Consider the following 14,346-nt stretch of genomic DNA (forward strand, 5'->3'; position numbering starts at 1 on the left):
CAGTTAGGAGTTGATTGACCGGTGCGTGTATCACCTTGCATTTATCACTGGTTTATCACTTCCTTATGCCGTCTCCAGGTTAATACATCTGCCCCACTGTTACTAACACCAACAGGGAATTTACCTCAGCTATCTGCTTTCTATCAACTACACTGTCTAAATGTTATTAATTTAGCAAAAATTTATTTATATATACTGGTTTTTATTGTGTTCATATGTGTCCAACCATATACTGTATGTGTGTGTGAACAAAGCATTGTCTTAACTCGTATTCACATAGAAACATTGGCAATAAACTAGGATAGAGAGCGGGGATTATTGCTATAGTCATTACTGTTGCTACAGGGCATTGCCAGTAATTGAGCAACAGAAATAATAGACTGGGAAGTTTGTGTGTGGGAGGGGCAGGTGATATATAAGACACACAGGTGAACTGACAGTCAGTCACTCAGAGTCTGTGCAGTGCAGCAGCTACAGTATGCCTGAGACCAGGAACAGAGGAGAGTCGCTGTATCTCAGTGTCGGGGTCCTGGCTATCAGTGCAGGTAGGAACATACTGCCCGTCAGTATCTCATCCTGATTATCCCATTCCCTGCCAGCAATCATCTCCCCCGACAGGGAAGAGTTATAGACTGTTGCTTCCACAATCATCTCATGTGTTTCTGTCTATATTCTAGGATGTTTGCTTCTATCAATACATTATTACAGCTCTGCTGCAGCTGCTCCACTTGTCTCCTCTTCGGTCCTGGGCGTCCTGCTCCTTATCCTAGCAGCGATACTGGCATATGCAGGTATGTGTGTCACTCTAAGAGAAACTTTTTCTATGATGTCTAATTAATGTTATTCCGTTAAATAACTGTAAAGAGCTAGTCAGATAATGGAGAGACAGATAATATAAGGACACTGCTCTGTAATAAGTCATTTGGCAATTCCCTTGTTGCAGGGGGAAGTATTTTCCTACCACTGTCAGTATACAGTTAGATATAATCACCAATACCCCACACAGCACATTAAAGGAAGTGATTTACCAACATAATAAATAGGTTTTATCCAGCACAGTATGGAGCCATTTTACAATTCAATGATGATATGTAATGTTAATAGCAGCATTTATTATAAATGTCACTTACACGTAATAATGCACATTCCAAACAAACTACTTTGAGTAAATATTTGAATTCACAAATAACCATTTGGGTGATATATTTATGTAGTTTCATTTCTCTCCTTTAGGAATCAGAAAAATCACATCAAATGTCTCATTGTGGGTCTCATTTTACTGGACAGTGTCAGCCATGTGGTGTGGTTCTGGAGTCAATTTAATACTGATAGGAAATGATGTCATTGGCATCTCTGACATGAGAAATGCAATGGTTCCTGGCCTAGTGTCCTTCTTCCTGGGGTTGCTTATTATTGGAATTATTGGGATCCTTCAGAGGGAAATTCTCCTTTCTGTGATGGCTGTCGCACTTTCTCTTTCCTATATTCATGAACTTGTTATACTCTATGACAGCAGAATAGGTTCCTCTGCAATAGCATGTAATTACCTTATTGTGACTGTAATTGGGATATACTTTATTGGAGGACGGGCACTCCATAACTTCAGTAAGAAGAAAGTTAGTTTGCCTGGTATAGACCAGTCCAACATCAAAGACAAGGAGCAAGGTGCCGCCAGAGGTTCATGCAATATAGAGCTTACAGCCACTTGCCTGATCCTTAATATGACGGCCTCTAGTGTATTTGGCTGCAGGCTTCTGGGAATAACCAATACTCTGTTTGTGGGCCAGGTGGCATGGCTGTGGACAGCTGCTATTTACCAGACTGGTATATGCATCCTGTCATACCGTTATTATCACATTCTAGATGCCACATATTTTGCTTTTTTCTCCATTCTGAGATATGCTGAAGGTTACTCATTACTGTATCAGTTTCTGAACACTAATGAGCTAAGTTACCCAGTCCCATTCTTTGTAGTCTTTGCCATAATATTTGTTGTCCTCTCCCTGTTTACAAGTATTCAGAGCCTGGTGCAATCTGTGTACTTACTCTTTTATGTGGCCTATTGCATAGCATTGGCCAGTAACACACATGGGTTTTTTCATGAAGGATCCCAGGGAGTGAATATTGCAGTATACATTTCTTCAGCGATTATGGTGCTGGTCACTCTATACAATGCACAGGCATCTGCAAGTATCCCCACTGGGGAGGGCACCATTAGGAAACTGTTCACCAGTAATAACATTTTCAGGCTCCGTCAGGGTAATAACATCCGTGAGCCCTTCCTTGGCTATTCCAAGTATGCTGATGCTGAAGTCCTGGCTCATGCTTGTAGCATTTTGGCTGCCTTTGCCATGACAATGCCGGGAAGCTCTGGAGAACCCTTGGGTACAGTGGTCTTGCCCTGGGTTGTCGTTGCTGGAGGGCTGTATAATCTCATTTGTGGGTCAGTAGCTTTCTCCCGTGGCAAGACACTGGAAAGTAGCGCCTTTATTCTGTATGGCGTAATGTGGGTTATTTGGGGAATTTCCCGGTACAGTGGTATCTATAGCACAAGCAGAGGCTTTAACACTGCAGTAGGAATCATATGCTTCATTCTCTTTAACAGTTTCATTGTATTCAGCACACTTTTCCTATCTAAGGCCTGGTTTGTGTATTCTCTCACTTTCCAGCTTATTCTAATCAGCTTCCTTCTAGACTCCCTCAACGCTCTTCCTCTGGGCTATGACATCGCTGTCACTATTATCTTTGGCATTGCTGGCTTCTACTTATTTCTTGCCACCCTACATAATGGCACCTTTGAGGCTCCCCAAATACCAGTAGGCAGCCCATTTATCAAAATTAGTGGATTTTCTAATCAGACATCAAAATGTCCCCATCTGATCTCTACAAAGACCAGCTCTGTACGACAGATCGCAGGTAAGAAGAGAGGGGAAATGAATTGCTTGACATACATTGTAGAATGTTATATTTATATCCTATTGTTAGGTCATAGATAATTTACATTATAATAAAATCCTTCAGTGCTCCCAAAATCTTCATAGGCACATATATCATGTGTTGTAGTAAGATAACACATAAAATTATTTATTTCTGCTCACAATATCAACCAAAACATTAACCAGTTAGATCTTCATTGTAGATAAGAATGTATTTACTGTGTAAACATATGTGCTATATACAATCCGTTCACATGGTCGACCATGTTATGGTCGACAGTCATTAGGTCGACCACTATTGGTCAACATTGACATGGACACATGGTCGACACATGAAAATGGTCGACACGTGAAAAGGTCGACATGGGTTTTTTTACTTTTTTTTCTTTTGGGGAACTTTTCCATACTTTACGATCCACGTGGACTACGATTGCAACGGTAATCTGTGCCAAGCGAAGCGGTAGCGGAGCGAAGGCACCATGCCCGAAGCATGGCGAGCGAAGCAAGCCATGCGAGGGGACGCGGTGCACTAATTGGGGTTCCCAGTCACTTTCCGCAAAAAACGACACCAAGAAAAGTTAAAAAACTCATGTCGACCTTTCATGTGTCGACCATTTTTGTGTGTCGAACATGTCAATGTCAACCAATAGTGGTCGACCTAATGACTGTCGACCTTAACATGGTCGACCATTCATACCGGAACCCAATACAGTCCTTAGTCTGACACTGTTCACATGTTGGAATGTCAAATATCTATTGACCTAAACAGAGAGATACTATTACAATATTTTTCATGCAAACCTATTAATTGATGAGCAACCCAATAAGGACAGTTTCAGATATAGATGTGCAGGTTCTGATTTACATAGTTTGTAAGGCCAAAATTAAAGCCAGTTTGGATTTATCTAGATTTTTCATATTGGTTATTCAAAACACATGACATCCAAGAGCCAATAAGATACCATTTTGAGATCCGGGTAAATCCGGATAAAACCAGGTACATTTTGAAACTGCACATCTCTAGTTTCAGATATCATAAGAGTTTTGCTGGGTTACACAGATCTATAAAGTTGAACATGATTCAATTCAAATTTGTTAAATATTCTTTCATTATTGAACTATTTCTAATTAACACATTTTTGTACAATACCTTTGCACAGTTATGACATATTTATTAGTATATATATTTCACATTCAACATATATTACCTTTCTACTCTACACTAGACAGTGACTAAGGTTATCTGAAGATAGAAAGCCTTTTAATTAGTCATAAAGTGGTACATGCACTTCCTATACTGTGTACAATGTATGTGTACTGTGTATGTTTAATTTATGGACTTTCTGCTGTCACCTTTTCCAGAGATTATGAGAAATGGAGGAATATGTGGTGTTCCGTCAGACACTGTCTATATCCTGGTGGCAGCGTGCAATCAGCCAGACGCCGTAGAGAAAGCCTACAAGTAGGTGCCAATAGTACAGTGTGAGCGATGGCTTTCCTGGAAACATCACTGTAACTATAAATAATGAATTACTATTAACACCTGTTGAAAGATTATCAGTTTTATCTCTAACACAAAGCTGCAAATTCACATAGAAGTCAGTTTAGTAACACCTGTAACATATAACAATACAGATTTGATCAATTCATTATTGTTTTTCCTTTATACAAGAAAAAACACAGGTAATAAACAATGATAAATCCATTTACATGGTGTCACAGAATGAAATATAGAGATATTATACAGATTTTTATATCAGAGTGATTGGTAGAGTACACTAGAGAAACACTCATCATCGTATACATAAAGTGGAATAACATTGATTAATATATACTATATTTATTCCTCCTGTTTGTAGGACAAAGCGTCAGGCTCAGGACCGTCCAATGTCATTGTGGATTTCTAGTCTAGATCAATTAAAAGCTGCAAAACATTTGTTTAGTCCGCTGTTATGGGACTTCATGCAGGCTGCCTGGCCCTCATCCATCAGCTTGGTGATCCCAAGAGGTGAGCATATATTTATATTTACTACTGCATGACACTAATTGACCTCACAATATTCTGTAAAATCTCTTCCATTACATATTATTACAATGACACATATGTCCCTGACAGGGCCATGGCTGGATGTGTTGGGTGCCAGGGACTCTGCAAAATACATAGGCACCCCTCAGAGCATTGCCATACGGATCCCAGACTGTGCGGTGACTACACATTTAATTGATATGGTAAGAGAAAATGTACGGCTGCTGCAAGACGTTTACACTGTTTGCTATGCAGACCTATTGTGTCTGTTCCTGACATATTTGCAAACATTCTGCTTACCATGCAGCTTATGAAGAAGAAAGTACATATAAACAACTTGGAATATAATATGATTTGACTGATAATTTATTTTTAGGTGGGTCCCATTGCAGTCACATCAGCTAATCCATCCGGGGAAGCAGACACAACTCATCACAACCAAGTCTATGCAAAGTTGGGAGATAAGGTAAAATATAATCAAATATTTATCCACAAATAAATAAATGAATCATAAAACAACAAATAAATCAGCAGTGAAACAGAATAGCAGAGTGGAGGTCTCAGGTAGCAATCCGGGGCATAAGGTGGGTAGAAAGGGCCTTGCATGGAGAAATTGACCCAGCATTGCCAGGCCCCCCTTACCCTGGGGTCCTGTAGCAGGTGTACCCCCTGCACCAATGATAATTAGGCCACTGAAATAAATTCCATGATATAAAATGATGTATAATTTCAGGTAGATGGAGTGCTGTGTGATGGGGCTTCCCCTGAGAATATCGCATCTACCGTGGTTAACTGTACAAAAATCGAAACTGGAAACATTACATTTTTCCGAGTTGGCATTGTCCCCAAATCACAGGTAAATCTTGTACCACTAAACTATTTACTGTATTTTTATTGTTGTGTTGTTTTCTTTCATGTATATACAGTCACAGGTATGCAGGCAGTTGATTTTCATTATGTAGAACAGCTTTGGTGTAAGATCCATAAAATAATCAACAGTCACCTATCTGACTTTTTTAGGTAGGATAGGATCAGCACACATAGTCCAGTTGAATAGGAGAAGTATATTTATTGCGAAGAGTATATCACCATGGTCGGCTCATCAGTCATTTCAATCAAACGATTTTAATCAGAAACAACTGTTGAGCAGAACATGGTGATGTACCCTTCACAATAAATGTAATACTGATCCTATCCTAGCTAAGAAAGTTAGATAGGTGATTGACTCTCTCTCTCTCTCTCTCTCTCTCTCTCTCTCTCTCTCTCTCTCTCTCTATATATATATATATATATATATATATAACATCACTCACTCTCCCAAAAAAAGAAAAGAAAATGCAGAAACCAGCACTCACGATTCAGATGCAAGCAGAAAATGGATTTATTCTTCAACAGAAATCCATTGTCAGTACATCCAACAACTGTGGCCCTGTGTTGGATGTACTGACAATGGATTTCTGTTGAAGAATAAATCCTTTTTCTGCTTGCATCTGAATCGTGACAGCTGGTTTCTGTATTTTCTTGTTTTGGGAAAGTAAGTGATGTTAGTAATGTTTTTTTGACCTGGCACCACGTAAATATCTCTTTGATTAAATGGACTGAGTGCTGTCATTTTTTGTTTTTTTCTCTCTCTGGAAATGGGTCATTCCCCGGTGTGAGACGGCATTGAACCCTACAAACTGCAATCCTGACCTGGCAATATGCCGGGTCGGGTTGCCATCAGGGGGTGGGGACGGAGCCGGAGCAGGCATCGGGGGCGGGTGCAGAGGCGGCGCTGTGATATGACATCATCTGTGTGCCGCCTCTCCCTATGCAGTGAACAGGTACCGTGTCTCATCGACCCGGGTAACCCGTTCACTGCGCCTGACCCGGTAATTACCCGGGAATAACCCTTCTTATAACCCAGGTTGAATTACTGGGTCAAGCGACCTGGGAATTCATCCATGGCCCCTTTCACACCGCACGGTGACCCGTGTCGACATGGCAATATACCGAGTTATTTGTACAGTGTGAAAGGGGTATTAGAGACACCACTGTATACAGAATGCTCCGTGCATGCCATGCTTATAGATGAGATGACCCCCATGACTACATTAAATGTTTTAACATTCTTTAAAAGAATATATTTCTCTTATGTCCTGGATGATGCTGGGGTCCATATTAATACCATGGGGCATAGATGGGTCCACCAGGAGCCATTGGCACTTTAACAGTTTAACAGTGTGGTCTGGCTCCTCCCTCTATGCCCCTCCTACCAGACTCAGTTTAGAAAATGTGCCCGGAGGAGCCGGTCACAGCTAGGGGAGCTCTACAGAGCTTCTTTAGTAAAGTTTTTTTAGAGTTTGTTATTTTACAGGGAGGCTGCTGGCAACAGCCTCCCTGCAGCGAGGGACTGAGGGGGGGGAGCAGTGTCCGCCCTGCGTGGTCTGAACCACTGTCTCCGCTGACTGGACACTGAGCTCCAGAGGGGATAGATCGCTCCCCGCCGCAGGGGAACGCTCACCCCGGCAGCATGCCGCCAACCCCCTTGCAGAGCTGAAGTGTGGCGAGTGAGTCATCGGCTCCCTGGCAAGCAGAGAGCCGATGTGAAGATGGAGGCTACAGGGTAGGAAGCGCAGTACTGACTGCACTCCGGGGGCTCAGCGGTACATGGTGCGGCGTTGTGAGGGGCGCCCTGAGCCGGCGCCTTAACCCTAAACTGACCAGAAAGCCTGTCGGGGGCCTCGGATCTCAGCCAGCAGAAAATCCTCGGGCCAGTATAATCTTGGAAGAGCGGGAAGACAGCGCCATTAAGAGGGCGGAGCTTCTCCTCAGAGCGGACCCAGCAGCGTTCAGCACCATTTTCCTGCCTGCAGACACGCTGCCTGTGAAGAGCACTCCCGCCAGAGCAACTCCAGCTATCTGTATGGTACCAGGGGGTTGTAGAAGGGAGGGGAGGCTGTGTATAGACTGTGTCACCTATTAAGGGACACAGTCAGCGCTGGTTAAGTGTCTCCCTATACCTGTATAGCACTGTGTGTGGGTTGGCTCCAATCTCTGTGTCTCTCTGCCATTCTTGGGGGGGGGGGGGGGACTCTGTCTGCCCTGTACCCTGTGTGTATGTGGGGTGTGCAAGCAACCATGTATAGAGACTCTGTATCGTATGCTACAGATGATATATCTTCTCAGGAAGATCCCATCCCATGTAATTGGGATTGCACTGTTGTAGCGCAGATCCCGGCTAGGGAACCAGAGTGGTTAGCCTCTCTTAGGGGAGCTATTTCTCAGATTTCTGAAAGGGTTGCAAGGACTGAGCATGCAACTCAGGTATTGCAGTCCTCTATGGCAGTATGGTCCGAAACTGCTCCACCGGGTCCCCCTGTGGTACATTCTCACAAACGTGCTCTTACCCAGATTACGCAGGATGACACGGATACCGATTCTGACACAGCAGACGGTGATGGGGATGTATCAAGGGGGACGGCATCACTTCCGAAGGGGGTGCAGTTGATGATTGAGGCCATGCGGGATGTATTAAATATTTCTGACACACCTCCTGAGCAGGTTGAGGAGGCGTTTTTCACAGACTGTAAGAAAGCCCCTCTCACCTTCCCTGCTTCTAAGGAATTAAATGCCATTTTTGAAAAGGCCTGGGTAAACCCGGAGAAAAAATTCCAGATCCCTAAAAGGGTTCTGGTTGCTTTTCCCTTCCCGGAGGATGATAGAAAAAAATGGGAGTCCCCGCCTATAGTTGACGCCTCTGTTTCCAGGCTGTCAAAACAAGTGGTTTTGCCTGAAAGACCCGACGGATAGCAAAGGTGGATGCTACGCTCAAATCCATGTACATGGCATTAGGGGTGATACTGCAGCCTACTATTGCCTGTGCATGGATTTCAAAAGCAATAGCAAAGTGGTCAATCACTCTGCAGGAGGACTTGACTACGATGGTTAAATGTGACGTTGATTTGTTTTTACGTAACATACAGGATTCTGCAGGGTTTCTGGTGGAATCCATGAAGGATCTGGGTTCCATGGCTGCGGGGATCTTCTCCATGTCTGTCTCAGCTCGCAGGGGTCTCTGGCTGCGCCAATGGTCTGCGGACGCGGAATCCAGGAAAAGTGTGGAGAGCCTACCCTATACAGGTCAGGCTCTGTTTGGGGAGGCGCTGGATGCGTGGATTGCCACAGCTACAGTGGGTAAGTCTCCCTTTCTCCCCTCAGCTACACCGGCTACGGAGAAGCCTTTTTCTCCCATCACGTCACAGTCCTTTCGGCCCACTAGGACTAGAAAGAACAAGCCCTCTCACACCTTCTTTAGAGGTGGTCGTGCCAAATCCAAAAAGCCTACTCCCGCAGGTTCCCAGGACCAAAGCCTGCTTCTTGTGCCTCAAAGTCCTCAGCATGACGGTGGACCGCGCAGCCTGGAAGTAGGTCAGGTGGGAGCGAGACTCCGGCATTTCAGCCATGTCTGGGTGTCATCCAGCCTGGATCCCTGGATACAGGATATTGTGTCCCGGGGGTACAGGCTGGAGTTTCAAACTCTCCCACCTCACCGATTCTTCAAATCAGACTTGCCGGCATTGCCGGCAGACAGAGCTATTTTACTGGATGCTATCCGAAAATTGGTATTGTCGGAGGTCATTGTTCCAGTTCCACCACATCAGTTGAACAAAGGTTACTATTCAAAACTTTTTGTGGTTCGGTCAGGCCAATTCTGAACTTGAAATCATTGAACCCTTATCTCAGGGACTTCAATTCAAAATGGAGTCTCTGCGAGCGGTTATCTCAGGACTGACGGACGGGGAGTTCCTGGTGTCCCTGGACATCAAAGCATGCGTACCTTCACATTCCCATTTGGTCGCCGAATCAGGCTTATTTCAGGTTTGCACTGTTAGACGATCGCTATCAGTTTCAGGCACTGCCATTCGGTCTCTCCACAGCACAGAGGATCTTCACCAAGGTGATGGCAGAGATGATGGTTCTCCACAAGCAGGGGGTGAACATAATTCCGTATCTGGATGACCTGCTGATCAAGGCATCATCCAGGGAGAAGTTGTTAAGATCCATTGCTCTCACGACGCATCTGCTCAAGGAGCATGGTTGGATCCTGAACATCCAAAGTCTCATCTAGAGATGACAATGAGGCTGTCTTTCCTGGGGATGATCCTCGTCACGGAGGTGCAGAGGGTGTTTCTACCGGAGGAGAAATCAAACAATGGTCCGGGATGTCTTGAAGCCGGCCCAGGTATCGGTTCATCAGTGCATCCGCCTTCTGGGGAAGATGGTTGCCTCCTACGAGGCTCTGCAGTATGGAAGGTTTCATGCTCGGTCCTTTCAATTGGATTTCTTGGGCCAGTGGTTGGGATCTCACCTACATATGCACCAGAGGATACATCTGTCGCCGAAAGCAAGGATTTTGCTCCTCTGGTGGCTGCAAATACCTCACCTTCTGGAGGGCCAAAGGTTCGGGGATCAGGACTGGATCCTTCTAACCACGGATGCAAGTCTAAGAGGTTGGGGAGCAGTCGCTCAAGAGGAAAACTTCCAAGGAAAGTGGTCAAGTCAGGAATCCCTTCTTCCGATAAACATCCTGGAGCTAAGAGCAGTATACAATGGCCTTATTCAAGTGACAAGCCTTCTACAAGATCGGGCTGTTCAGGTGCAGTCGGACAACGTGACCACAGTGGCCTACATAAACCGACAGGGTGGAACGAAGAGCAGGGCTGCAATGTCAGAGGTGACAAGGATCCTCCTCTGGGCAGAAAGGCACGCTGTAACGATGTCAGCAATCTTCATTCCGCGAGTAGACAACTGGGAAGCGGACTTCCTCAGCAGACACAATCTCCATCCAGGAGAGTGTGGCCTCCACCCGGAGGAGTTCGAGGAGGCAACCGGTTGGTAGGGGGTTCCTCACATAGACATGATGGCCTCCCGCCTCAACAAGAAGCTGAGGAGGTACTGTTCCAGGTCGAGAGACCCACAGGCAGTGGCGGTGGACGCAGTAGTAACGCCGTGGGTGTTCATGTCAGTGTATGTGTTCCCTCCACTTCCTCTTATCCCAAGAGTTCTACAACTTGTAAAAAGAACAAGGGCTTTGGTGCTCCTCATTGCTCCGAACTGGCCAAGGAGGGCTTGGTACGCAGATCTGCTGGATCTACTGCTGGAAGATCCAAGGCCCCTGCCTCTTCGGGAGGATATTCTACTACAGGGGCCGTTCGCTTATCAAGACTTACCACGGCTACGTTTGACGGCATGGCGGTTGAGCGCCGGATCCTACCTTGGAAGGGTATTCCAAGCAAGGTTATTTTTACCCTGATACAGGCTAGGAAGGGGGTAACGTCTAAACATTACAATAGAATTTGGAAAAAGTATGTGTCTTGGTGTGAATCCAAGCAGTTTCCTGCGGTGGAGTTTCAACTTGGAGTGTTTCTCCTTTTCCTGCAAGCAGGTGTGGATTTAGGCCTGAGATTGGGCTCCATCAAGGTCCAGATTTCGGCTTTATCCATTTTCTTCCAGAAACAATTATCTGTTCTCCCTGAGGTTCAGACCTTTTTGAAAGGGGTTCTGCACATCCAGACCCTTTTTGTGGCACCAACGGCACGATGGAATCTTGATGTGGTGTTGAAGTTCTTGCAATCAGATTGGTTTGAGCCTCTACAGGAGGCTGAAATCAAGTTTCTCACATGGAAGACGGTAACTTTGTTGGCCTTGGCTTCTGCTCGACGTGTATCGGAATTGGGGGCTTTGTCTTGTAAAAGTCCCTATCTGGTCTTCCATAAAGATAGGGCGGAACTCAGGACTCATCCACAGTTCCTTCCTAAGGTTGTGTCAGCTTTTCATATCAACCAACCTATTGTGGTGCCAGTGGCTACTGACTCCTCAATTGCTTCAAAGACCTTGGCTGTTGTGAGGACTTTGAAGATTTATGTGAAGAGGACTGCTCATCTCAGGAAATCTGACTCTCTGTTTGTCCTCTATGATCCCAAGAAAATTAGGTGTCCCGCTTCTAAGCAGTCGATTTCTCGCTGGATCAGGTTCACCATCCAGCATGCCTATTCTACGGCAGGATTGACGTGTCCAAAATCAGTTAAGGTCCACTCTACTCGTAAAGTGGGTTCTTCCTGGGCGGCTGCCCAGGGTGTCTCGGCCTTACAGCTTTGCCGAGCATCTACTTGGTTTGGTTTGAACACATTTGCTAAGTTTTACAAGTTCGATACTTTGGCCTCTGATGACCTCAAGTTTGGTCAAGCTGTTCTGCAGGAGCCTCCACGCTCTCCCTCCCATTCTTGGAGCTTTGGTACATCCCCATGGTACTAATATGGACCACAGCATCCTATAGGATGTAAGAGAAAATAGGATTTTAATTACCTACCAGTATATCCTTTTCTCGTAGTCCGTAGAGGATGCTTGGCGCCCGCCCAGTGCTTCTTTATCCTGCAGTGGTTATTTGGTTCAGTACTACCTGGTTCCTAGGTAAGTTCTGTGTTCGTTTTTGTTTCAGTACTGTTTCAGCTGTTGCTGAGTTCTCCGGCCTGTTGGCCAGATTTGCCTTGTTGTTTGAGCTGGTATGAATCTTGCCACTTTCTGTGTATTTCCTTCTCTCGAAGTATGTTGTCTCCTCGGACACACTTTCTAGACTGAGTCTGGTAGGAGGGGCATAGAGCGTAGAGCCAGCCCACACTGTTAAACTCTTAAAGTACCAATGGCTCCTGGTGGACCCGTCTATAGCCCATCGTACTAATATGGACCCCAGCATCCTCTACAGACGACGAGAAAAGGATTTACCGGTAGGTAATTAAAATCCTATTTAATAAGATATAAATGTAAGAAGACCTAATGGCCATTAAGGTGTCCGTCAGAAATCATATTTCTATTTTGCAAGACCGGTTAGTACATCTAAAAGTTTTATCTTTATTGGAAGCTCCAGTTATCATTCATCAACCTCTGAGAAAAATAAACTATTTCTTTTGAACTTTGTAACCAACTTTAACCAACTAAATAGAGGGATTGTATTAAACCTTCTACAGAGGTCAAGTGGAGAAGTTGCTCATAGAAGCTTTTAGCTGCAATTTATCAGGTATATTCTATACGGAATACATACTATTTACCGGGATACCAGCTATCAAGATGCCGTCACTGGCATCCCAGCCGCCAGTATGCCGGCAACGGGGGTGAGCGCTAGAAAGCCCCTTGCAAGCTCGCTGCGCTCACCACAGGTTTTCTTCTCCCTCTATGGGTGTCATGGACACCCATAGAGGGAGAATAGCCTGGCTCGCCGGTATTCAGGTGGCGGCATTTCACCGCCTGTTGGGATTCCGGGCGTCAGCATTGTGACCTTAGGCATCCCAACAGGCAGTCTCCTGAATGCCTCCCTTCTATACAATGATAGCTGAAAGCTGAGTGATTGCTATGGGCAGCTTCATAGAAGATTTGATACATCTCCCTCTATGAATATAAACTAATGTACTGACCAGTTTTGGAGTTCAGTTTGGGATATTATATTAGACATTAGACTGAAGAAGTAACAGTGTTCGCTTTGTTGATGCTGTGACTGTGAGCTGTAGTAACGTTATGTAACCTGTGACCTTATCTCAGGTGTTACAGATATTACACCAAGTGCAGGAGAAGCAAAAGCAGGGTCACCTCAACGAGGCCTATGTTGGTTCTACAGAAGACATCACAGAATAGATCATGCTGATAATGGATTTACAATGGATGAACACTGACAGCACTAAATATACCCAGTCGATATTGATTATATGAAATCTATGCTGCTTGTGGTAAAATGAATGACACATGTTCTTCATATTCAGTATTTATATATATTTATTTATTTTATGTAAAAATAATTAAATTATTATTTTTTTACATTTGTGTATTTATATATTAATATTTCCATTATTTCAAAAATGTAAAATGTCTTTAAATTATAGTGATGCCACAGGGGCTCTTTGCATTGACTTTCAATGAATAAGGTTATTTCAATTCCAGATCTGAAAACACGTGGATGGATAGTACAACACTATATATATATATATATATATATATATATATATATATATATATATATATATATATATATATATACAGGTTGAGTATCCCTTATCCAAAATGCTTGGGACCAGAGGTATTTTGGATATCGGATTTTTCCGTATTTTGGAATAATTGCATACTATAATGAGATATCATGGCGATGGGACCTAAATCTAAGCACAGAATATATTTATGTTTCATATGCACCATATACACACAGCCTGAAGGTCATTTTAGCCAATATTTTTTATAACTTTGTGCATTAAACAAAGTGTGTGTACATTCACACAATTCACTTATGTTTCATATACACCTTATACACACAGCCTGAAGGTCATTTAATACAATATTTTTAATAACTTTGTGTATTAA

General features: G+C 44.0%; 1 protein-coding gene across 1 annotated transcript; it reads left to right on the forward strand.

Moving 5' to 3' along the window:
- The first annotated feature begins 235 nt into the window (after positions 1-235).
- Positions 236-13,809, forward strand: LOC134947670 (uncharacterized). Its single transcript, XM_063935641.1, has 9 exons — positions 236-545; positions 678-791; positions 1,234-2,916; positions 4,299-4,398; positions 4,796-4,944; positions 5,053-5,165; positions 5,339-5,428; positions 5,696-5,818; positions 13,537-13,809. The coding sequence occupies exons 1-9, from the start codon at positions 479-481 to the stop codon at positions 13,627-13,629; spliced, it is 2,532 nt and encodes an 843-aa protein (XP_063791711.1). The 5' UTR covers positions 236-478; the 3' UTR covers positions 13,630-13,809.
- The last annotated feature ends 537 nt before the right edge of the window (positions 13,810-14,346 follow it).

Source organism: Pseudophryne corroboree, chromosome 8 (assembly GCF_028390025.1).
Source record: "Pseudophryne corroboree isolate aPseCor3 chromosome 8, aPseCor3.hap2, whole genome shotgun sequence".
Classification (NCBI taxonomy): Eukaryota; Metazoa; Chordata; class Amphibia; order Anura; family Myobatrachidae; genus Pseudophryne; species Pseudophryne corroboree.

Coding starts and splice junctions, on each gene's coding strand:
- LOC134947670 (XM_063935641.1), top strand. CDS start 479: ATGCCTGAGACCAGGAACAGAGGAGAGTCGCTGTATCTCAGTGTCGGG. Junction 546..677: donor GGTCCTGGCTATCAGTGCAG/GTAGGAACATAC, acceptor TCTATATTCTAG/GATGTTTGCTTCTATCAATA. Junction 5,166..5,338: donor CTACACATTTAATTGATATG/GTAAGAGAAAAT, acceptor ATTTATTTTTAG/GTGGGTCCCATTGCAGTCAC.